This window comes from Botrytis byssoidea (genome assembly GCF_014898295.1).
Source record: "Botrytis byssoidea strain MUCL 94 chromosome Unknown BBYS_019, whole genome shotgun sequence".
In the NCBI taxonomy this organism is placed as follows: domain Eukaryota; kingdom Fungi; phylum Ascomycota; class Leotiomycetes; order Helotiales; family Sclerotiniaceae; genus Botrytis; species Botrytis byssoidea.
Window position 1 is genome coordinate 713,143 of NW_024065860.1, and position 25,352 is coordinate 738,494.

The 25,352-nt window shown below is 44.9% G+C and overlaps 7 protein-coding genes across 7 annotated transcripts; 4 read left to right on the forward strand and 3 right to left on the reverse strand.

Annotated features, from left to right (window-relative positions):
* Positions 1 to 120: 120 nt before the first annotated feature.
* On the reverse strand, positions 121 to 2,352 carry EAE97_008881 (uncharacterized protein; the record flags this gene model as incomplete). Its single annotated transcript, XM_038879396.1, has 1 exon — positions 121 to 2,352. One exon carries the CDS (start codon positions 2,350 to 2,352, stop codon positions 121 to 123), a length of 2,232 nt encoding a protein of 743 aa, XP_038729907.1.
* Positions 2,353 to 6,838: 4,486 nt separating this feature from the next.
* On the forward strand, positions 6,839 to 9,971 carry EAE97_008882 (uncharacterized protein; the record flags this gene model as incomplete). The annotated part of the gene is made up of 5 exons (XM_038879397.1): positions 6,839 to 6,866; positions 6,919 to 8,046; positions 8,103 to 8,176; positions 8,224 to 9,855; positions 9,909 to 9,971. 5 exons carry the CDS (start codon positions 6,839 to 6,841, stop codon positions 9,969 to 9,971), a joined length of 2,925 nt encoding a protein of 974 aa, XP_038729908.1.
* Positions 9,972 to 11,335: 1,364 nt separating this feature from the next.
* EAE97_008883 (uncharacterized protein) lies at positions 11,336 to 12,950 on the forward strand (the record flags this gene model as incomplete). Its single annotated transcript, XM_038879398.1, has 3 exons — positions 11,336 to 11,600; positions 11,658 to 11,819; positions 11,872 to 12,950. The coding sequence occupies 3 exons, from the start codon at positions 11,336 to 11,338 to the stop codon at positions 12,948 to 12,950; spliced, it is 1,506 nt and encodes a 501-aa protein (XP_038729909.1).
* A 1,378-nt stretch (positions 12,951 to 14,328) lies between these two features.
* EAE97_008884 (uncharacterized protein) lies at positions 14,329 to 15,798 on the forward strand (the record flags this gene model as incomplete). The annotated part of the gene is made up of 1 exon (XM_038879399.1): positions 14,329 to 15,798. The coding sequence occupies one exon, from the start codon at positions 14,329 to 14,331 to the stop codon at positions 15,796 to 15,798; it is 1,470 nt and encodes a 489-aa protein (XP_038729910.1).
* Positions 15,799 to 17,512: 1,714 nt separating this feature from the next.
* EAE97_008885 (uncharacterized protein) lies at positions 17,513 to 18,448 on the reverse strand (the record flags this gene model as incomplete). Its single annotated transcript, XM_038879400.1, has 1 exon — positions 17,513 to 18,448. The coding sequence occupies one exon, from the start codon at positions 18,446 to 18,448 to the stop codon at positions 17,513 to 17,515; it is 936 nt and encodes a 311-aa protein (XP_038729911.1).
* A 1,636-nt stretch (positions 18,449 to 20,084) lies between these two features.
* Positions 20,085 to 20,647, forward strand: EAE97_008886 (uncharacterized protein; the record flags this gene model as incomplete). Its single annotated transcript, XM_038879401.1, has 2 exons — positions 20,085 to 20,212; positions 20,278 to 20,647. 2 exons carry the CDS (start codon positions 20,085 to 20,087, stop codon positions 20,645 to 20,647), a joined length of 498 nt encoding a protein of 165 aa, XP_038729912.1.
* Positions 20,648 to 21,504: 857 nt separating this feature from the next.
* On the reverse strand, positions 21,505 to 24,285 carry EAE97_008887 (uncharacterized protein; the record flags this gene model as incomplete). The annotated part of the gene is made up of 6 exons (XM_038879402.1): positions 21,505 to 22,100; positions 22,153 to 23,644; positions 23,696 to 23,945; positions 24,010 to 24,065; positions 24,144 to 24,171; positions 24,236 to 24,285. 6 exons carry the CDS (start codon positions 24,283 to 24,285, stop codon positions 21,505 to 21,507), a joined length of 2,472 nt encoding a protein of 823 aa, XP_038729913.1.
* Positions 24,286 to 25,352: the final 1,067 nt, after the last annotated feature.

Consider the following 25,352-nt stretch of genomic DNA (forward strand, 5'->3'; position numbering starts at 1 on the left):
CGGCCGTAATTTTGGGGAAACTCCTTTTTGGGTGTCCCAATACATCAATATACAAATGCTCAAATCCTAACGCCACGCTTATGCTCATGCTCAAATCAGAATCATACCAGAATTGCTATGTCAAGGATTCTCTACCCTTGGCCGCCGCGGCGGTGCCGGTATCGTTGTTACTGGTAAGCCATCTATAATTGGAGGAAGAGACGGTGTGACAGGACTTCGAGCTTGAATAGGACTACTTCGTGAACTCGAAAATGTAGGGGTTTGACGGCTCCCTACAAGAGTCGGCGAAGCAGTGACATTTTCAACTCGTTGATCTAGTTCCGGTTGCACTGCGGTTGCAAATGATATGCTCCCACGATGCGTAATTGAATGTTGGTTAAGGCTATCTGGGGTGTAAGGATCGGTTGTTCTGGCAGGTCTATCTCGCCTCGAGGTAGTAATCTCCATGTGAGAAGATTCATCAGGCGTTGGATTGATTGAATCTGTATCCGATTCCTCCGATTCCATCGCGGCAGCACGTCTTCGACTTGGTGCTGGAATCACCGTCAGAGGAAGTGGGTCTGTATCGACTGTAGGCCGCGTTTTCTCGCGGAACCTTTCTGCTTGGTTTGCCGCGAAACCTTCAATTCGAGCACGCACATCCCACCTATTCGAAGATTCATGACCACTAAAAGGTGTTGGAGGCTTCGCAGTATGCAACGAAACTTCTGCTGGAGGCCCTTGGACTCGATGTCTAAATGGATTAAGGGAAGTCCACTGCCAACTGTGAGCCGCCGCGGCGACTACAGGTGCTTGATTCCTCTGCTCCAGTATGACTGGCTTATCCGAGTCAACCTCTTCGTTACTAATGGACCTGCTAATGGATATAGCTTCACTATTACTTCTCGAGAGTGCTGTATCCCTACCGATGATTGGTGGAGTTGCTTCACTTATGGGATGGTATCTCACTGTATATGCAGTGCTCTCGGCACTGGCTGTGTCCGCCCTATTAATAGGTGTAGCAGCAGGCTGGGGTCTCGTAGGCCAAAGTGGAGGACGGACAGTCAATATATGTCTGCCTGTGCGTTGACCAGGACCAGACCCAGTCTCGAGATCGTTCGTGGCATGGGATCTATATCGACTAGCCAGCCCAGGCATTGCTGGCCAAGTAGAACCCGTAGCAGTCCCTCCCTTGTCATCGTTATCTTTACGGAAACGCTTTGTCCAATCCGATGTTGGAGTAACTTCGAGCATTTCATCCCCATCAAAAACTTCCCTTCCGAGCACTCCATCCTTTTTCTCGTCCCTTTCCAGAGCTTCAATTCGCTCCACCCACTCCCATACCACTACACTGGCTGCTGCAGCTCCAACCCATCGAACGTAATCACCCCATGCAGCAAGCGTTGGCTTTGATATATCGAGAACGAAGAAGACGACAGGTACTAGCACTGATACCAATGATAACAATGCCACTAAACATATGTTCCGCATTTGCGGATGATAAAACGCGTAGCGCTTCTTAGAAATAGCATAGTATATGACCCAAGCGCAGTACAGCAGACTTAGGGCAAGTTGAAAGAGGTAGGCTAAGGCGGGCACAGCATCTGTAAAAAGGCGGGGTCGAGAATTCCCATCGTAGACAAAATTGTTGAGGAGACTGAATAAAACATCCAGTGAAATGAGAGCAAATCCGGTCCATTTGATTATAATTTTCTCCCGCTGTCGTGGAAACAATCTTATCAGAGTCTGGGCTTGCGCTAGCCACAGGAAGGTATCCGATATGATGCGAATGATCTTGAGTTGCATGCCACCCTCGACTTCCTCTTGTAGGGCTGTCGCATTCATAAGTCCAAGCTCGTATTGTTGTTCCGCGACACGGAATGTGTCTGCTGTCGCAATAGTTAAAGAGACTGCAACTGTTAATGCTGCAACCTTCTGTAACCACGGTCGTCCACCGATGCCAATCCCAGCATCACTCCCGGAAGGACCATTGGTGAATCCGCGCCGTCCTAAAACCACGGCGCCTTGGACAAGAAATGTTCTTGGGGTGATGAGAAGCATTATGACTAGCATATATGCAATCACAGTCGTGGCGGCGAGTGCGTAACATGCCGGTATCGTGGAAGCGTAGAAGGGATCACGAAGATCGACGAACGAAGTGGGAGTGTCTGCATTGGTGAGGACAATATCGGCCGTACCTGTACACTCGGGACTGAAGATGGCATTGGTTGTGAGAGTGAAATACTCGGATGCGCCTAGATTAATAACTCCGTTGGAAGGAAGGGTGAAAGGCGTGCAATGAGGGTGAGTAGCGGTTGTAGCCACTGAAGTCGAGGAAGGCTTCAAATTGTTGATTAATTGTCTTCGGTCCATTTTCAACTGTCTGGGGGGCGGCCCTGCCGCTAATCGTTAATACAAACTCAATGTGAGGTTATCGACATATTAATGATATTTCGACGGGTTTAGCAAACAATCGATAGTGAATATTGTCGTATCGTTCGAACGATTGCAATATATGTTTATATATAATTGCGTTGTGTTGGTCGCGAAGTGGTGAAATGAAGAACGATTTAAAACGCTGGTCGGTAGGTATTTGTCTGTCTATAGGTGGTGGTGTTCGAGTCGCTCCGGCTTTGTTGAATCGAATAGTGTGGTAGGGTGGTAGGGTGCAGTGCGTCTTCGAGGAATAATTATCAGAAGCGCAAGTCAATAGATGGCAGATAGGGAGGAAGACCGGTTCGAAGAGAGAATGAAAATCACAATTATAATCAAGATAATAATACCTAGATTATTCAGGCTCCGACTTTGAATTTTATGAATATGAACAGGATAAGGGAGTGAAGTAAAAAGAGATTGAAGTTATTTTGGGGGTAGAAAGGTAAGAAAAGTTAAAAAGCTGTTGTTGCTGGGTGTTCATGAGTTTGGATTCATGAAATGTTCGAGATCAGTTTCATTGAATTTGATTAAACTGGTGGCGAGTCGTGACCAATTAGGGATAGAATGGGATAGAATGGTATGTAAGATATATGTGCGCACCGGTATGAGAAGGTCTCAAGAAGGGAAGAAGGGAAGAAGGGAAGAAGGGAAGAAGGGTGGAAGGGGAAGGGTAATATGGTACTATAAGATATTATGAGATAAGAGTCAATTATTAAAAGGAAGGAATTCTGGATAGAGAGTAGTGTAATACCTAGGTAAAGTGTGCTGACACCACCCGACTCTCATTATTTTTTAACTTTTATTTTGTACATCCACCATCGTATCGAGTACATACCTATTCTTCCAGGGTTGCTTTCCGGATGTATGAGATGATATTACAATTGAACCTATTGATCATCCATCCACCCATCCTCTCGTGGAGTTTCTTTGCTTTGCTTTGCTTTGCTTTGCTTTGTTTTCCTTTGCTTTGTTTTCCTTTTAGGTGATACTAGATTCACGATACCAGCCAGACGCAGCCAGACGCAGCCAGAGAGGATCATGGAAAACGATTGATCAGAACTCTAGATTGTAACAGCCTCGGACGTGGTCATGTACCAGTCTCGTCCATAAGATCATGTACATACCTGGGTCCTATACTAGTTGACCAATTTACTTTTCGCATCAGCTCACATTATCTAGCTTTACCCTGTGCTGTGTCGGTTTTGCAGTTTGTATTGTCCGGTACGACTCTTCCTTCACTTTTTACCCTTTACTCTCATGTTGCAACTTGCCATGGGCCAAAGCACACCCCATCATCATACATGGGTAAGCCAGCAAATCTAAAGCCAAAGCTAGAACTTGACGCTCGTTGGATTGGGAATTGAGGGTGGATGGTTCCATCGTGGCCGGTAAAACTTTGCGAGGGCTTGAAAATTTCACTCTGGTCGTTTCGTTTTATTCCTCATGGGGTTACATTAGGTATCAGAGAAGCCAAAGTTTCGTACCATGATCGGAATCACATTGACGTGCGCATTCCGTCCCATTCGCATTCTACTCTCATTCAGGATCTTCTGTCCTTTCATCACGGTTTGAATTCAATTGGAACTTTATAATTTTAAGCTTCAACGAAATGTTAAACCGATTGTGTCTTAAACTTTCTTCGAAGAAGCGTGGAATGGTAGAAGAGCGTGGCTTTTTCTTCATCTCATCGCCAAGTAACGGTGACATGCCTTGGAAGAAAGCTTGGTGCTAATAAGCTATCGGGGGGAGGGGGACAACTTGGTATTGTACTACAACAAACTTGGGGGAATTTGGGGAAGTCTGCTGGATTCCATCTCGGTAAGTAGTACGATTAGGTGGTGCTTCCACAATTCATTCGCTGGCGTTGACATTGGCAATGAAATCAGACATCATACATGATTTGAAATGATTGATCCACCATCGTGAAGACTAGAAGCTTAAGTAACTTTCCCTCCAAAATGTACTCTGTACATCTTCCAAACCCACTCAATTCAATATTATCGGGCTATTGGACTTTTAGCCATCAATCAGCACTCCATAAATTGCTTTCTTATATTTTCTTAAAACGGTCTCGTTCCGTCTTTCGTCCCTCATTCCATCAAATGGAACTTAGAAGACGGGAGATCCGGTCAGGGATATTGTCTCATCACTCAAACGGGAATGCAAAGAATACCTTCTGTTCAATCCCGCATCGCATGTCCACCCCTACTATAGCGGATAAATCCGGATATTCATGTAGGTAGCTAAAGATGGCAGGAGGAACATACATATATCTGCAGCCCAGAGTTTTCTAGAGCAATGTAGTGACACCATACCAGCATACTCATAGGTGAGAAGCTACTAGTAATTGGATATTCGCGGGGGGGACCATTAAAATTTCAATGATAAGCGGAAAATACTACGTAGGTAGCTGGGTAGCTTTCTTTACACATGTGATCATGACACCAAGACGATCAAGAGTTCGTTCTAAGTCCTAGGTAGTAAAGGAAAGGAATCGTGGAAGCTAGGTATTCATCGTATTCGTCGTATTCATCGGATATATCATATATGGACAGTACTTCTCGATGAACGAGGAAAGTAGGAAACGAGGAAACGAGGAAACGAGAAAACGAGGAAACGAGGAAACGAGGAAACGAAGGAAAATAATGAAGGAAGCCAAACAATTGCACGAGGCTTTGTGATGCGCTGCTTATAAAGTGATCACGGGCAATTTTCAATTGTTGATTATATTTGTCCACCCAGCCAGCGCCGTAGTTACCTGGGCACCACGACGGTGATGTACCCGCTTCCGAATCAACAGAAAATCAAACTTTCCCCAGCCACAGATAAGATCATCTTATGTGGCTCATGTTTTCATGTAGTAAGTGGCTTAAGGTTATGTAAAATCGATGGAGTCGGGAGGCTAGGAGAAATGAATTATGGATACCCGTGGACTGGCACAGGTACATAAACCTTTTTGTTCCTTGCTTCCGAAATATGTAAAATTTGTCTGAATGGGAGCATTATCCCCTTTATTAATCCTTAGGCACTAGGTAGGTAGGTCGGTACCCAATGAGCAGTCTTTTGAGATGCTTCATGCATGATGTAGCTCTTGGATTCTTTGGTGACTTGCTTCACTTCATGATAGATACGCAGGTACTGGTAACGGTACCTAGGTATCATACATAAGTACCGACTGTGCAATCCGTACAAGCTGACCATCTGGTCTATCTCCCTCTTATGAAATACCTACCTAGGGTCTTCTATGAAACGAATTGCGAATTTCAAAAGCCGTCCCGCCCAGATCTACAATCATAGGTACCCGCAGACAATGGAATACATCACATATGATGAGATGATGGAATCTAGCATACGTTAGTAGCTACTAGGTATCTAATGCATACCATAATGACTATTAAACGCGGGGTTAGCAGGAATTAGATTGCAATGTGATACAGCGAAGTGATACTACGAGAGATGTGCTGTGAGTGAGGCGAAATCGACCCTTATAACAATACCTAGTATCTAATGAAGTCTTATCCCCTCTCGCCTCCCCTCTCTCGCCTCTCATTGGCTACCTATGTAACTCCGGCCCTCCTTCACTCCTTCACTCTCATCAGTCTTCTCATACGGGAATCTTCCAATTAGCCATACCTTTTCTTTATATACAACTCTCCACCTCTTTGCGGTACAATTCTCAGGAGGGAGAGTCTTTGCATTTCGTCCCTAGCTCGGCATTGCATAACTTATTATAACTGATAATAATTGTAGTAAAAATTGATGCTAATCAAACTGAAACATTTTGGTAAATAATCAACCTCTTTCAAGAATTTCATCAGAAAGTAGTTCTAGATTGATTTACTATACACTGCACTTCATCCAGTCCCTACTAGGTAGATGGATACATACATATCGACCTACTTAACTTACTACGCATTATATCAATCAATTACAGTCTTAATACTCTCAATTCATTATTTTCGGATCGATACATCGATTTCTTTTAAACTTTCAAGCCGCCTTTACTTTTCGAAACACTCCTTTCTTGATTCCCATTAGAAAAAAAGTCTCTTCTTAATGACCGACTGGTTTAAAAGTCGATCCTCCTAATCAGCCCCCGTGCTAAGGCTTGATTGTCATTTCATTATTTGGTCTCCTAACCTTGAGAAAAAAGCAACCCTGGAAACAACACGAGAACTGCTTGAATCGCTCGATTCTTCTGGACTCTCTAACAAATTATTCGGTGCTCTTTTGCCACATTCACTCCCTTTTAAACACTTAGATGTGGCAGAGCAATCTTGCTGGGTTTCATTTGGATGATAATCGTAATTTCTGTGCTCGTGCCTGTCACAAATCATCTCATAAAGTGGTAATTAGATAAACCACCGTCAGATCCAGATTTATTATTCTTTAGAGGTCTGCGACCTCACGATACAATAGAGACATGACGCGCCCGGAAATCATTCGCGCTGGTTCGTTCTCAAATGTCTCACTCGTTCCCTTCAATGATAACTGATTTTATAGATTCAATTGACCTTCAAGACCAAAATGCCCCATCGGCGCAAGACCATTCGAAGAAACATGCAAACACCGCACCGTCAGGCACTGGGCCGCCTGCTCCACATCAGGCCGAAGCATTGCGGGAAGTCGCAGCAGAAGTCGCAGACGAACAACATAGAAGTCCAAGGGTTTCAAGAGAATGGGCCAATGGCGAAGGGCAAATGATACAAGATTATACGAGCGACGATTCGGCTGCTGGAGGGAACGCTGCGATGAATGGAAATCACCAACAAGACGATTTGGCAATTGCTCAAAATGGAGGGCTGTCAGGTTCTGGCGGCGATGATGGAGATATGGCGGATGCTGAGGGAGACGATAGCATGGATGATGACATGATGGACAAGATCTCAAGCTCCCCGTCAATCGACGATGGTGGGTATTCTCTTTCAAAAATTTGGCCTTCTAGGTCCGACTCCCTTTCCCGGGCAAGCTCCTCGTCGTTTTCACAAGCGTGCGGCGAAAGTTCATCCCCTTTCGTGGAGCCACCCACTTTCTTTCCATTACAACCTATGAGCGACCAGCTAGATATGGACCTGAGCCAGGTGGCTCACGAAATTCAATATCATCATCATCATCATCTAGGTGAGTATCTTGACCGAGCGAACAGTACTACGTCCAATTACGACACCGATGCGCCCATACCAGTGACCCCCGAAAAGTATGGGCCGTACGTGGAAAAACATGACCAGGAATATAATGAGGAGTATTTTCATGATCAGCTCACAGCAATGCACGATTCAGACCAGGATATTGCCCCGACTTCGGCTTTCGATCCTTACGACTACGATGAGGCAATGACCATACCATACGAAAGTTCCGAAGACGAGAAGGACCTATACTACGAGGAGGAGGATGATGATGATGATGATGATATTCCATATGCTGCTGACTCTAGATTTATTGATTCCGGATGGGGTGGAGAGTGCTTACAAGAATCAGAGGACATCGATTTCGAATTCGTCTACGCGCTCCATACATTTGTCGCTACAGTAGAAGGCCAAGCCAATGCAACTAAAGGAGACACGATGGTTTTACTAGACGACAGTAACAGCTATTGGTGGCTCGTTAGAGTAGTCAAGGACAGCAGTATAGGCAAGTCATATCGCCAGTTGCCTCCACCATGATCACTAACATACTTGCCAATACAGGTTACTTACCAGCAGAACATATCGAAACGCCTACTGAAAGATTAGCACGACTTAACAAGCATAGGAATATTGATGTACGTGACATTTTATCGGAGTTTAGAAACATTACTAATGTGAACAGCTTACGTCGGCCATGTTGGGAGATCAAGCAGAGAAGTCAAAGAACCCCTTGAAAAAAGCAATCCGACGAAGGAATGCCAAAACTGTGACATTTACGGCGCCAACATATGTTGAGGCTTCAGATGTTGACTACTCTTCTGACGAGGATGACGGCGATGGAGGATTCTACGGGCAACAAGAACAACAGGCTGAACAGCAAGAGCAGACCGTTGAAGATGATGAGGTTGCTGCAATAGAGCCACTCAAACCGCGCAATGAACTTCGCGAAGTCAAATCTGAAAGTCCAGAACGTGATGATTCAACCGTCAAATCTAGCTTGGACACGACCAGGAGCAGTGACGAGATGCTTGAAGGAAAATCGGAAGGTAGCAAATCTAGGAATGGTACTCTACGCAACACGGACTCATTCTTTAAAGATGATACAGTGGAAACTCGAAAAATTACACTTACACCAAATCTGCTTCGCGATGATTCTAGCACTTCGACTCGGACTTCTAATGATTCAGAGAAATTGAAGCAGAGGCCGAGCCTCGATAGACTTGAGAAAGATCTTGTGTCAGATAAACTCAAGGATAAAAAGGACAAGAAGGAGAAGAAAGATAAGGAAAAGAAACCAGGAATGCTTAGCGGGCTTTTCAAACGAAAAGACAAGAAATCGAAGCACCAAGATGATGACCTCGAAGATTCGATGTCATCAAGCAAACATTCAAGCGAGAATCGTGCATCATCTCCATCTCCTAGCAAAGACTCGGATCTCGCATCTGTCGAAGAATCGAGCCCAGAAACGCAAAAGCATCCTGGCAAGTTACAAAAACAACCGCGACCGGAAACGTCACCAAGTCGAAAGCAAAGCGCAAGGGAAGCAAGGTCGATAGAACCACAACTTGCAACGATTTCCGAACGTGCAGTTGCAGCCGATTCGGCGCCAGGGCTTTCATTGCGTTTGGTACAGCCTGAGCCACAAACAGCGGCTTCAAACCAACAGGAAGCTCCCAATTCACCCACTGTTCCGAGTCCTAAGTCACCCGGCCCAATTTCTAAGATCTTACATTCCGCAATTTCTAGCAGTTCAGAGCCCAAACCTGTCAAAGCCAAGAAGGCAAAGGCCCGAGTCGAGTTGGATGATTTTGATTCAACTTCTGAAGAGTCCGAAGCTGAAGAGCCTATTCGTTTTTCAGGTGAACAGGCTCAACGGCCTATTCCAGGTAGCTTCCCTGACAGTTACGTCGCCACTCCTGCAACAGAAGATCGTAATGCTATGGAAGAGAGATTGTCGGAATCTCCGGTACAAGTTTCTCCGATTACATCGACGAACTCTCATCCACCAGCACTCATGGTAGATACGTCAAGTCAAGAAGAGCCACCATCTCCGATGTCCTCGTCACATTCACCTTCGCCTGAACTTATTGACAATGACGATATTAAGAAGGGCACTGGAAGCTCTACCACTTCAGCATCAACACCTACATGGAGTGACTCGCATCTTAGGACATTCTTTGATGATGACACAGATATTAGAGATTTACTAGTTGTTGTCTACGACAAATCAGGAGTAGTACCAGCAGGATCAGATCATCCAGTTGTGGGTAATCTTTTCAAAGAAGAGAATGCCAAATTGGCGGATATAACCAACGTGAGTTTTGATGCACGTGAAAATAACATAACATTATACTGACTGTATTATAGCGCTTGGATGGAATGCTTGGTGATTGGTTAGCTCGCAAAATGAGGACACAATCTTCAAGATGAACACTCCATAAAATTGTATATCTTACATGAATCAATGAATTTATGATGAGGCCGGACTGGTTTGGGCACAATTTCTGGCGCTACTGGAAAAAGGAGGGTTGGTTTGGCAATGGGGGAGGGGATACCTTATACCACATCATTGGATCTTTGAAAGATTTGTTCATTCAGGATTGGCAGGGACACCTTGTACATAGTCCTTCTTGCATTGTCGGCTTGTTATTTTTGATTGTGTTTTTTTTTTCTTTCCTACTTTTATAATGCTCTTGATGAGTCTATATATCAAAAGATTACTTTCATTCGCGGCTACACTCAAGGTACACACATACACATGATGTAGTGTGAGACTCTTCGTCCACTTCGACAAAACCTGAATTGATCTTGATTCAGGTACTGCACTACATGCATTGTTTTTCTGTAGGTGATGTGCATGGAGTGATAATATTTCCACAATGTCGTCGTCAAATAAGCAAACAAACGGCGACTATCGCGCGAATTGCAGCTATTTCTTAGTACTAATGAGATGATGATGAAGATCAATACCTATTTACTTTAAATACTCTGAGGATATTTATGGGGCCGTTCCCCTAGGTATATTTTAACGCTCGCGATCCCAAATTAGGGAATGGCCAATTAATTTCTCCGAAGTGCTATTTGTTGGTTAATGTATAGATCCTAGTCTGGAGTACTGGCATGATTTCATTGGATATTGTATGCTTCTGTCTGTGGCTGCTTGGGTGGGACTTAGAGAGGAAATTAGAAGGTCGTTCATTTATTGTTATATTGGACGTAAACATTATCCACGGAGGTAATGTTACCAACTTACCATACTTGTAAGGCAAATTACAGCCGTGATATGGATGGTACTACTCGTTTCCATACACTTTCAGTGATAAATTCCTACCCCCCTTTCTAGAAAATCTGATGTCAGCTTTTCTGGCTTCCAGATGCGTGATACCAAAGTTGTTTTGAATACTACCATTAATGGTCATCTAATTCTGATACATTTTCACCCTCAAAGGACGACACTACTACCATTTGAGGCATTCACTTATTTCATCCACCGAGAAACCCGTTAACCCGCCCGCTTCACTCTGAATCATCAATTATTACTTTGTGCTCACTCTGCGACCCAGCTCATCAGCCATAAAAAGAAAGGAAGAGAGCTAACTTACCGGCGAACCCACCAGCGGCTTCTTACTCCTACTCCATAGATTTAAGCGCAGAGCTTTGACCTCGCCTTCATAGAAGGTTAAGCGACTTCATCTGCACCTACGATTCTTGTAAGGAACTTGGTTTGAATCGCCGCGACAAAGCCTTTTGCTCTATTTTGCGCAACTTTACCATTTTTCTTTTGCAGTATAATTATGGCATTCGAGTCCGGCACAGCATATCCGGAATCTGATGCGGACGACGAGTACGAGAGAAGTGTGCATAACAGTTCCCCAGTTCTCGCCAACGATTCAGAGGATTCCGATGGCCTTTCTTCCAGCGAACACACCCCAACTACGTATGGCAATCATGGCATCATGGACTCTTTACCAGATTCTATCATAACGGAATGGACTGCAGATGATTGCGCCGATTTTGTAGGTAGTCTGGGACTGCGGCAGTATGGCGATCAATTCTTAGGTATGCTTTAAAGCAATATTGCTTGTCCTTAACCTCTTATCTAATTGAGTGGGATAGAAAACGAAATTGTTGGGGAAGCATTGGTAGCATTACAACATACCGACCTAAAGGAGATGGGAATAGCAAGTGTGGGGCATCGACTCACAATTCTTAAGAACGTTTACGACATCAAGATTAAGCAAGACGTGCCTATTGAGAGTGACCACTATGTGCCACTTTGTGAGTTGGTCGATTGGATGTTACCGAATAATCAAACTGACTTCCTCTGCAGCAGCGGACGCCGAGGCCCAGTATGCCACCGCGACACTCAAAGACATCAAAAATCTAGTCGAACAATTACGATTACGAGACGAACGAATGAGCGTTGCAGAGATGGAATTACGAAGGCTGACTTCTGAGTACACTCGATTGAGGGAAGATCTCTTGCCGGTATTTCGAATGCATAAGGAAGGGCAGCCTTTGCCATACCATCCTCCTGGGACCAACAATCAAAGCCTATATTCTTACGATAATACCAATACGATTTCACCCCCTGCACCTACACCCTCTTCAAGTCAGTCAGGCGGACTCTCGCGAAAGTTCTCAACGAAAAAGCTGTTTCTGGAATCAACGCCAAAGAATGCGTCTCCTACATTCAATTTACAATCTAGCCAGGATAGATCTATGATGGAACACGCTCTTGATCCTGCAAATGCTGCCGAGCGGGCAGTCCTCTCTTCCTCTCACCTCAATGCTATGAATAACGGCTCTCAGTCACTGTCGCCTGGACAGCCTTCGCCCAATCAACCCTCTCCGACTTCCCCTCCTTCCCATATGAGTGGATCCACTTTAGCCTCACGCTCGTACCGAGCCGATCAACAACCCACACCAGGCCGCAGCAATTTCCCTCAGAACGATAACGACCAATATCCTCCATCGACATACTCTCGCGACAGTACCAAGCCAGCACCCTCACGGCGAGCCCAAACACCGGCCCTTGAACCACCTTCTGGTGGGGGTGGCGCCTCAGTCGAAATATTCAAATCCTTCCGCGTCAGTATGGAAGACCCATGCTACAAGGTTTTACCTGCTGCATTAAAAAAATACAATATCAACGCACCCTGGGAACAATACGCTTTATACATCGTCTATGGGGATAAAGAAAGATGTTTGGGTATGGAAGAAAAACCGCTGATTCTATTTAAACAATTGGATAAGGAAGGCAAAAAGCCTATGTTCATGTTGAGAAAAATCAGCCCCAATACGGAACCTGGAATACAAGATGTCCCTGGAAGCGCAGGTCTGGACGGTAGAAATGGTGGTCGCGGTGGAAACAATTCCATATACGACCCTCCCGGCGGCATTATATGATCTAATCGAACATTTGGATTGGACATTATTTCTTGGAGTTGCTGCACTGGTTTACACTGCATAGCGAAAGTAGGCGATATCACCAATTTTTGGGATAGTGTATGTGTATTGGAAACGGAATTTTGGAGATTACAATTCAGGGTCAATCCAGTTTATTATTTTTTCGGCTAGCTAGCTGTTTTGGTATCTTTTGGTCATATTTTTATATGAGGCGTATCATGAGATGAATGGTTGAATAGTCGGTTTTTGGTCGAATTTGACTGTGGAAGGGAGTTCTTGGATGAAACTCGTGGTTGGGACATACGGGTAGCCGATAGGGACAAGTCAACCTTAGGACATTTTCCTTGGGTAAAGCTGAGAGGGGCTGGGTTGGCTTGCGTGGAAAAGGAACACTAGGAAATAGGAAGACATTTACATCAAATGAAGAAGATTGATTGGATATCCGGCAGAAATCTACCGCGATTTACAGAGATTTATCGATTGACGACTTTTCTGTCCCTTGATTTGAGTTTTTAGTTAGGGTTTCATGTTGATTAGTAGGGATTAATGTTCGACTAATTGATTTGGGTATCCTGTCTAACAGGTAGCCAGCATTGAAGCATTTGATAAACATTTGCACACTCTCTCGTATAATACGTGGAGAAAGCCTATCTAGGTTGCAATCGGAATCTGCTGGATACTAGTGAGGATGCGAAGCCTCCCTCGGGTAGAAGAAAACGTACGTAACCTGAGTATAACATCATAGAGAAACAAACTTCGAAGCAGCGAATTAACATGCTTAACTTCCTGGTGACGATACCAATGATATATAGAAAGAAGCTTATATAAGCACGTCGATTACAATACTAAAGGATCAACGATGTAAAAATAGAAATTGGCTATGGGGATAACGATACCGAAACCTAATCGAACCAATAAACGTTCATAGAGCATAGAATTGTTTGCAGATCTGATTCATCAAGGAATATTCCAAGACATCTTCTTTACTCTATACAATGGTTTACGCGTGGTGAATGCATGTGAGCGGGAAGGCTCAGCCTCATCTACGGGCACTTCAGATACTTCATAGCCCTGTGAAAAGGGCAATGGATATCCACCTTGCGCATTTGAGTTGATAGGTACGTCAAGGTTACAAGTATATATCATACACATATCAACTTTGTACGAATCGTATTCGCAGCGGTGCCGAGATTTATTAGATCTGCCTAGCTACTACTACTAATTGTGTTCTGTGTTTCAGAGTGATAATCAAGAAACCTCCAACACATCGTCCCTTTACCTATTTGCTTCTGAACGATTTGAAAAGCCTTGAAAGACCAACCACACACATCACATCACATCCTGTAGCAGCCCCCTCCCTTACCTCCATCAAATCATCATGCTTGACGAAAACCTCCCCACCTTCTTCTTCAAAGCTTCGACCGATACCCCTCTCTCCACTCCCATCTTCCTCCGTCAGGATGGCTCCGACCTGCAACCCGAATACCTCTTCCGCAGACCCGATAGCAATCTGCCTGCCTCGAAAAATTGCTACGCCGTCGCTCTCTACGATTCCTGTAATCCCGACGTCCTCTATGCGGAAGTCTTGGTGCAGCCCGAATGGACGCAGCCCACGCTCTCCCAGGCCGAAGTTCGCGCTCAAAATGGCATTCCGCCCCCGCCCGTACCCATCGTGCCGAATAGCTTCACCATCCAATTGTACAATCCGGATCAGCAGGTCCTGGTAAAGCAAATCGCGGGCTCGTGGAATAGTTCAGCGTATTGGGAATTCGAGATGCCGCAAATTAGTTTTCGGGCCCCGTCGGCCTCGGCGCTCGATCGCAGCCAGAGCGATCCTGCATTCTCGGATTTCACGCCGAAAGTGGCGTTTAAGTGGAAGAAGGATGGGAAGTTCTCGAAAGATTTGTCGTGCTTCCTCTCGGGCAAGACGGCAGAAGGAAAGAGGAATAAGGAGCCGGATATCCCAGTGGCTATGTTCAAAGGGGGCAAGGATCTTACCATTTACCAACCCAATATGCATCGAGTTGATGTTGAAGATTTCAAGGGTTTGGAAGTCGTACTTTTATTGTCGGCTGCCGTGATTAAGGATATATTCTTCAATGCCAGTCGCGAAATGTTTAACATCAGTTCACCCAATGAAACTCCAGGGGCGTTGCGCAAGCGCAACAATAGCGGTCCCGTCATTCGAGAAAACGGTAGGCCTTCTATATCTCCCGTGATGTCGGGGGGAATCATGCCCGGTCTCCCGCCCCGTCGTACGTCGCATCCACTTCCGACGGGCCCCTCGCCCCCGCCAACAGTAAATGCACGCACGCAGTGGGAAATCGACGCCGAAACCGCGCGTCTCAAAGCGTTGGTGGAAGCCGAGGAGCGAGAACGCCAGCGTATGGAATTGTTAGAAGAGAAGCGGATTAGGAAGATGTTGGAGCAGGAAGAAAAGGAACAGCGCAGACGCGATGCCGAGATTGCAAAGGAGACGGAACGTTTGCGGAAACAGTATGGTGTTATGCCGGTTAATGGGAATGCGAATGGGAATGCGAATCCGGGACAGAGAATTCAGTTTGCGCCGCAGCAGGCGCCGCAGAGACCGACGATCACAACACCGTACAGTGCGCCGTATAGTGCGCCCATGCCGGCGAGACCGATGAGTACCGGGCCCGATCCGGCTGGCTATGCGGTGGGGATGGGGATGGGGAGTGGTCCTTCTTCGTCGTCGCAGGCGAGACCGCAGGCGCAGATTAATAGTCCTTATTTGCAAGCGCCGGGGAGTGGAACGGCTAGCTCGAGCGGATTTTTCGGAGGCAAGAAAATGACAAAGGTGCAGAAGAAGAGGAGTGTTTTCTTTTAGGTGGGAGGTGTCATTGTGGGGTTTGTGAAGAGGAGGATGTATGATGTGTATGGGATTGGAGTGAAGGGGGTGAAGAGGTAAAATTGTGAATTTACTTTGTTGTTGTTGTTGTTGTTGCTAACTATGTTACTGTTGCTGTTGCTAACTATGTTGCTGTTGCTGTTGCTGAGATACCTGGGCATATTCAAGGAGTTGGGGGAAAAGGTCTAGATTATTTTTATTTTTATTTCTCTTTTTCTTGGGAGATACATGTCTAGATACTAGGTAGGTGTGAGGTACTTTGCCGCATTATCCTCATACGTGCGGTTTGAATTTGGCATTTTGGAACTGGGGAAGGGGTTCTTACATGTTTGTATATATGTATGTATGTATTCATGAATCAAATATCGATCACATATCGATAGATATATATACATATGTCTTTATTTCACCTCTCTAAGAACGGAAATGTTTATACACAGACGGGGATGGATGGATGGTGATGGATTGGTGATGGGGATAAGTACCTAGGTAGCATGAATACACGAAGTTATGACTCTCATACGGATTATATGGTGTGCTGGGCCCATGGATGTATTTAGAATTTTCTATGGTTTCCTTTTGTTTTTTCTTTTTTCCTCGCTCATGCGTATTGGATTTTGGATTTTGGATTTTGAACTTTGAACTTCAACCTAAACTGACTATTTAAACGGACTACCTAATAGCTAGGTACCTAACCAATGTTCCCTCAATCCCTATCCCTATCCCAATCCCTATCCCTATCCCTATCCTTCATTCTCACCCCTTCCTTCCTTCCATACCCCCTACCCTCCATTCCCCCTCCACGCACAAAGTATCCTGGAATCCCAGTCTTCTACCAACTTTCAGAAACTTTCAGATAATTGGCTCTGGCTCTGGCTCTGGCTCGAGCTCTGGTTCTGGCTTGTGATTTATAAGGTATATATCTATATCTATATCTATATCCACGCATACACATACATACCCAGACATATCCCGGCATTTCCAGCCTCTCGAATCCATTCCACATATCCACCATTTCCAAGTTCGTGATGCGACTCATGCGACTCATGCGAGTATCTAAAGAGAAACATGAGAAACATGAGTTATTTCCAAAGGGGAAAGTTATCATATCTCAGTAGAACCGAAATGGACGTATATATATAAATGCAGCATCTGCTCGCTCGCTGGCTCACAAGATGTGCGTATACAAAGCGCAGAGAGTTAGGGGCATCTTGTGCCGTGCTCATGAGAATATTGATGTAAAGATATAGATTCGTTATTTAGTTTGTTTATTGCTTACTTGCATTTCATGACCTATCTCTGTTTCTGTTGTATGAAAACCATCCCATCCCATCCCATCGCATGTCATCTCATCCTATGCTATCCAGAATCGCGATCCACGTATCCAAATCTCAACCCATGTTCTCGTTCATTTGATCCTGCATCTCCCATCCTCCATCTCCCATACTCATCTCTCAAGTTTGTTCATAAAGTCATAAAATAATATACATATCACGCCGGCCATGCCATGTCATGCCTCTCTTCATCTCTTTCCAAATCATTTCTCAGTCCAAATAACATGATAATCTGATCTGTCGGATCCCGCAGCTCTAATCGTACAAACCATAACCAGAACAAAACACCTAAAAGTCTTATAAACATTATCATTTTCAACTCAATCCCACAGTCCCCATAAATTCTAACCTCCCACATCTCAAACGAGAAACCATACACCCAATCCTCCATAAATCAACACCACGCCCGCTATCCATCTTTGTGATAATTTGCCGAACTCAGTTGGCAAACCACCACTATTCGCATCGATATCAAACGGGCTTCCGCCTCCACTAACCCCATTCCCATTCCCGTTCTTCGATGCCGCGGTTGTTGTCGTTGTTGACTTTGATGTTGTTGCTGTAGTTTTTGTAGATATGGATGTAGTGGATTGTGCTTGGGTCGTGGTCAGTGTTGTGCTGGCACTTGTGTCTGTATTCGTATTCGTACTGGAAAAAGTAGATGTCGATTCTGAAGAATTAGATATTGTGGATTTTGATGAAGTGGACGATGGTGATGATGATGTTTGAGTATTCGAAGTTTGAGCGGAACTCGAAGTATCCGCGATCGTAGATTGGGTTGTCGTAGGAAGCGCAGAAAATGTCGTCGTAGCAGCAGTGAAACTAGAGCTTTGGGACGAAGTCGAAGTCGGAGTCGGAGTTGGTGTTGGTGTTGAAGTTGGAGTCGATTGCGAACTTGATGATGTCGTACTCACATTCAAAGTCGAAGTTTTCGTCTCCGTTGTAGCCGAGGTTGATCTTGATTTCGTAGTAGAACTTTTGATATTCGGACATAAAGCTGCAATGATTCCACCACCTTTGACGATTCCCAATAACGTATTGGAAGCTACATTATCTTTCGAACAAGCATTACTAACACATGTAGCTTTTGATGTTAAGGCTGATTGGCAGTCAAGGGAACACCCATTGTTGAAGTCTGATAGTTTGCAGTCTGAGATTGCGGTATTATATTCCACAAAGCAAACCAACGAAACTGCGGTTGGTGAGACCAATTGGAAGTTTGCAAGTGACAAGGCGTTTGTAAGACGTAGAATACACAATAACCAAGAAATAGTGGCTAAAAGATGCCGCCGCATCTTGAATCGATTGGTGATATCTCTGCAGACCTTCAGGTCTTGCAAAAGAAAAAAGGTTCGAATGTAGCCCAAACCTGGATCACCGTCCTGATGGAAGTCTTGAGTTGAATGATGTATCCAATAATTAGATCGTAATAAGGATCAGAATAATGCTCTCCAGACAGTTCGTGTTGACGGGAGTTGAAAGAGTTTGCCAGGTGTTGAAACTCGTCACGTTTGAGATCCTTCGTTTGTACTGGATGATCCGACTCAACACACCACAATAGCCTTGCTTTCGCGACGTAATTTGTCTGATACAACCCAACCGAGCGTTGGATTTACTTTTATGAAAAAATAATGATGCTATTTGAAAAGGTAGTTCGCGCCAGAATGGTACCTGCCGACTGATGACGCAGTTCTTGAGAGAAAAGGGGGAAAATGAAATTCCGAAGTTCTAGTGTTTGGTCCCCGTTCCGTTATAACGATGAGCTGTTCATTCGATGTCAAGTGGCAACGGCGCTGTGCATAATGAATGCTGGTGCATCATGACAGGCACGCAAAGAGAGAAAAGAGATGCAAGAAGAAAAGATGTTTCCAGAGAAGAAACAAAGGCTGAGGAAACAGAGGAATAAACATATGGGAAATCAAAGTAGAAGAAGGAGTAATACAATCAACGGGAAGACGACCAAAGGAGCAAGCTGATCAAACACTCCGGAGAAAGGTAATAGGTAAAGAAAGGGAACCTACATCATTGATTCGACCTTGCGAGTATCTGATCCAGTCTTTCAACACAGAAATACCGTGGCTTATAAGAATTGAACTGAATTCAACACGGCATTGGATGAAGCGTCCATTTTCATCGTCTAGGCACAGTCATCTTCTCACCCAATGGATTGAAGCAAAGCGTTTGGAAAAAAGATGGGAATAGAATAGACTTTGCGTGGTTGTTTGCCTATGAAACTTATGAAAGGGTTTCATGGTTTCACTTTATGGTGGAGTGTGAAAATAGTATGACGATCCATTGGACGATGAGATGGTTCATGGGTGTGATAATAATAATACGCTTCGCCTATGTAGAATGTATTCCTGGAGCTGAGGCTGATTCAGCTGTAGATATATATAAGAATGTCCGGATCGAAAGTAGACAACTGAAGTGAAGCCGTGATGAAAATATTGAGGTATACGTAAATTCCAATGAATATGGAAATAGACTAATCACGCAAGATATATTATGAAAGCAAAATAAAGTATGAATCTGATGATAAAAGCAAAACCCCTCGTTTACCGAACTGTCTTTATCAAAATACTAATCCTACCCCACATGATCACCAAATCTCCATCCGATTACCTCATTGGTCCAACACACAAATAAATTCAGCCTTCAATCCAGCCTCGCCGACGAGGTCTCAAAAAACATACAACAAGCCATCAATTCCACAGCCCAAGTCCAGTATCTACCCAAATCTCCGTTCTTCCTTGGAAATCGCATGCCCCAAGTTTCCTCTCGCATTGTACACTATCAATTATCTACCCATCCCGTCTTATCCCCAATCCCCCACTCAACTCCTCCCTCCTATCGCCCGTCCCTACATATTTAAGCAAGCACACCATAGCAAAACCGCATCTATCCAGCCCCAAATCTACATACCCCATCGAAATGGCCTCCGAACCCACCACCCCTGTGCGCGTATCAAAAAGCGCCGCAAACTACACGCCCACAACCCAAGATGCGGATTTGCGCTCGCAGATAAATTCGATATTATTAAAGGATGGCCATGTTGCTAAGTACGTTTTTGCCTCCGCCCTCGCTTCTTCCAATCCAAAAATGAACTGACCTCTCCCCTTAACAGAATCCAAGAAACCCTCCTTCACTCCCTCCACTCATCTCCCACAAACTGGCCAACCCTAATTCAAAACCACGCGCTTTCCCTCCTGCGTTCGGGTCACTACACTACATTCCCGCTGCTCATCGCCAAAGTACTTGAAGACATCCGTGCCGATACAATAGCACTCGCTTCATCCGACCCCTCCAACTCATCCCCTCACCCCTCCACCAACGGATCCTCAGACAGAAAGGAAAAGGAAGCTAAAGAAAAAGACGCCGCGCCCAAAGGAAGAGGTGAAAGGGGACAAAGTCTCGCGTTGCCGAAAAGCGTCGTGGATGAAGGAGTGAGGATTACGAGGGAGTCATTAGAAGCTGTTTGTGAGGTTGTGGAGTGAACCCTCGAATGTCTTCGGGGTTGTTGCATTTCTGGGAGTTGAGTAAGGAGGGGTGATGAAGAATCGGCATTGGCGTAAAGAGGAGACGAAGAAGCGGGGAAGGGTATATATCACTGGTATTAACCTGCGTTTGTTCTGGGATCCCCTCGGTATAAAATACAGACATCTAAAGGAAGGAACTGGTGGATTCAATATGGATGCATGGGCAAATCGGAATCGACTTCCAAAAAACTCTTCCAGATCCGCCTCTATTATTTACATCATTTATCAAGATAGCACGACACATTTGAAGCAGAGAAATGGAACTGATGCATGGGTGGCCGGCATGCAGTATTTTCTGCATTCTATGCAATGAGTATACTACCTATGGAGTATACTAGGAGTTCAAAAGAACATTTGGGATTTGGGAATGATGAGGGATTACAAGGCCGGGAATGTTCTGGGCGTATACATGATATTCGACATGATTCTCTTGTGCAATAAATTTAACGTAGAATAGTCGAGGCGCCGTGCTCACGCGGCGTTTGTAGGATTAAAATTATTTCAACAGGTCTTTATGGGTCATTATATCTCCTACCAATCACTTCACACATGCAAGATCGAATTGTAATGAAATATGTTTTTATAAGGTATTCTATGCTAAGGGCACCACCTTGGCCACATATCGCCATGAATGAAACTCTCCAGACCTCCCCCAACCCTTCATACAATGACTTTTAGGGGTCATGAGTGCAACTTTGATCTGCAGAAATCTCTAGCCTCTACGTCAAAGCCCACCGGGCCAAATGCCCTCCCAATCGTTAGCTCCTCATTTATGCTGTAAAATGACGTAAAAATATGATATTAAGAGTACAGATTTAGTCGTAAAGGCTGTCGTCATTTCCAGCATCACCAAATCCACCAGCACCTCCTCCGTTAGCCTCGGCGGCCTCGCCAGCTTCTGGGAACTTGAAGAAAGCTCCAGGCCCAGAGCTCTTCATGCTCTGAGCGAATGCCTCATACCGGCGGATTTCGACATCAGAAACGGATCGTCTGGCTTGTGACATGGCCTCTTCGAAATGAGCCTTGGTCAATTTTGGAACTGGGTCCTCAACGTCCTCTTCTTCCATGTCAACGTCACCACCAGCGGCCTCGAGAGCCTTGCGGCGTTCGATGTCCAAAGAAATAGATTCCTTGATGGCGAGCTTGACGGCACGTTGGGTGATGAATCCCAAATCAGCACCAGAGAAGCCGTGAGTACGGGATGCAATGTAGCTGAGATCAACATCATCGGCGACTGGGGTCTTCCTGAGTTGTGCCTTCAAGATACCAGCACGAGAGCTCTCGTTAGGAAGTGGAACGTAGACAAGGGTGTCAAGACGACCAGGTCTGCAAAGAGCATTGTCAAGTTGCTCAGGTCTGTTGGTAGCACCAATGACGAAGACGTTCTTTTTCGAGGTCATACCATCCATTTCTATTTAAAGTTAGCCTCCATTCACACATGCTAGAAACATAAATGAACTTACCAGTCAAAAGTTGGTTGACAACACGGTCAGAAGCTCCACCAGCATCGCCGTTGGATCCACCACGAGACTTGGCAATAGAATCAAGCTCATCGAGGAAAACAACACAAGGTGCGGCAGCACGAGCCTTGTCGAAAATATCTCTGATGTTGGACTCAGATTCACCGAACCACATACTCAGCAATTCTGGACCCTTAACGGAAATGAAGTTTGCAGAACACTCGTTGGCAACAGCCTTGGCAAGCAAGGTCTTACCAGTACCAGGAGGGCCGTAAAACAAGACACCACGAGATGGAGAAAGACCAAACTTGAGGAACTTTTCTGGGTGATCGACAGGGTATTGCACGCTCTCGATGAGCTCGCGCTTGACCTCTTCCAATCCTCCGATATCGTCCCAGCGAACGTTTGGAACTTCGACAACTGCAACTTCGCGAAGAGCAGATGGGTTGGAAACACCGAGAGCGAAACGGAAGTTGTCCATGGTAACACCAAGGGAGTCGAGAACCTCGGCATCGATAGTATCTTCATCAAGATCGATAAGATCCATCTTTTCACGAATTTGCTGCATAGCAGCTTCGGAGCAGAGGGAGGCAACATCAGAACCGACGTAACCGTGAGTCTCGGAGGCGATTTGTTCGAGATCAACATCCTCACCCAACTTCATGTTCTTGGTGTGGATTTGAAGAATTTCAAGACGACCGGTTGGATCAGGGATACCAATATCGACTTCACGATCGAAACGACCGAAACGACGGAGAGCAGGGTCGATGGAGTTAGGTCTGTTTGTGGCGGCCATGACAACAACATTGGATCTAGCCTTCATACCGTCCATAAGGGTAAGCAATTGCGAGACAACACGACGTTCGACTTCTCCGTTGGTCTTGTCACGCTTTGGTGCAATAGAGTCGATCTCGTCGATGAAGATGATCGCAGGCGAGTTCTTTTCAGCCTCTTCGAAAGCCTTGCGCAAATTCGATTCGGATTCACCGGCCATCTTTGACATAATCTCGGGTCCGTTGATCAAGAAGAAGAAAGCACCGGTCTCGTTTGCAACGGCTCTGGCCATGAGTGTCTTACCAGTACCTGGTGGACCAAACATGAGAACACCACGAGGAGGCTTGATACCGATAGACTTAAATAATTGGGGATGTCTTAATGGCAACTCAACCATCTCTCTGATCTGTGCCATTTGCTTTCTGCATCCTCCAATGTCATCGTATCCGACCTCATTCAAATTGCCTTCTTCGTCTTCACGCTGGATGGGCTCTCCTTCGCAGTGAATAACTGTATCTTGGGCTACGATTCCGTACTCGGGAGGGTCGACCTCAACAACCTTGAACTCAACTTGTCTCATACCACCGCGAACTGTGAAAAGATCGCCTTGTCGTACAGGTCGGTAGGCTTCGCGGAAATATGGTGCTAAGAAAACATCGAATAAAGATCCGGTGAGACCTTCGACAGTATCGGCAATAGGCAGGACTGCAATGCGCTTGGCCTAATGACATATTAGCATCTTGGAGATGTCCGCAGACTCTTTAATACTCACATATTTGATATCCGGACATGGGTGAACGGTAATAACGTCACCGTGCTTAACACGGAGGTTATGTCTAACAACACGGTTCATGCGTGCGCTTCCGTCATCGAGATCATCATCAGCGAGAACAATGAGAACAGTGTCCTTGCGCTTCTTTCCCTTAACTAAAACGGTATCGCCACGGAACAATTGTAAAGTTTCCATGGTATTGTTGGAGAGAGCGATAACAGAGTTATCATCGTTGATAGCATCAGTAACCCTGTTGCCACCGCCTGTCAGTTCCGATCTTTGGTCGAGGTGGGGTGTTTGCTGGATATACTCACATCAACGAGTTTGGCTTCTTCTTCTTCTTTAAGATGGCAGTTGCAATATCATCATTCTATCGTTTGAAGAATTAGTTAGTTTTTGATCTCGATTTTGTTATCGTCATATAGTGGCGGTTGGTAGATCGACTTACGCCTTTGTGCTCAGCACCAGATGCATCACTAGCAATGATATTAGTATGATGGCTTCTCCAGGTAATGAACTGGCAGATGAAGATATACTTACTTGAGATTGACCTTCTTCTTGTGCTCGACGTGGTCGGGTTCAGCAGACATTTTGATAGAGGGTTGACCTTGACAGTCGTAACAAATATTCAGTTCTAATTGTAAATTGACCTTTCAAATGGTGATAGAGTTTAATATTAAAAGAGACTTTATCAAAGTAAGAAAGAGAAGGTGGATGAAAGATAGATTGAACTTTCAGGAAGGATGGATGGATGGATGTTTTTGTAAGAATTTATGGAAAGAAGAGGTTGTGTTGGAGATCAAGACAGCTCTAAGATATGGCTGTATTAGTTAAGGTAGCGTCGTTAGAATATGACGGAACCGCACTAAATTTGGTAGGTTGAGCTTTTGAATCTTTCTATTGGTTTCTTTCCGCTTAAAGCACAGCTCAGTCAACGTAGTAAATTTGTGGTGAAGGCGACTACTGGTTGGGGTAAAAGTCAAATGATAACGTAGGAGCGTAGGCAACGAGAGGGCCACGCATATAATTCAATGCCTGGTACGGGAGGGTACAGAAATATTAGACAGATGAGTATTGTATGACCAGTAATACATATAATTAATAAGTCAGCCTCGCATGGCAAAGAATGTCATAGAATCCCTTGTATGGATGGAGTATTGGTTGATTGATAGATATAAAATTGATTCTACACATATTGTATTATATTATATGACTTTGCCTCCTCTACCTTTATCATTATCGGAAGGTTGACGATATTGATAACTGCTAGGTAGGTACTCATTTCATCCATTTTCATCTACTTGTAAATCTTCAATACCTACCTACATATCTTTACCTATAACCCGACAACCACACACGACTCTCAAACAACTCTCTCATGATATGAAGCCCAAAACACATACCCGAACCACCCTGATCCGGCAACACCTCTGGACCCGAGTCACGAAAGGCCACTCAACATCAGTATTCCTCAATATGTCAAACATATATCAATAGGTTCCGAACCCTAACTTCCGACTTTGAATCTTTTTGGATTCATTGATCTTCCCATCCATCCCATTTGAGTTCGTCGGCAACACCCTGTAGGACGAACAGCAAGCCTGCGATGCCGATCCGATAGTACACGAGAGGGAAAGGCAAACTTCCTCCTTCAGTA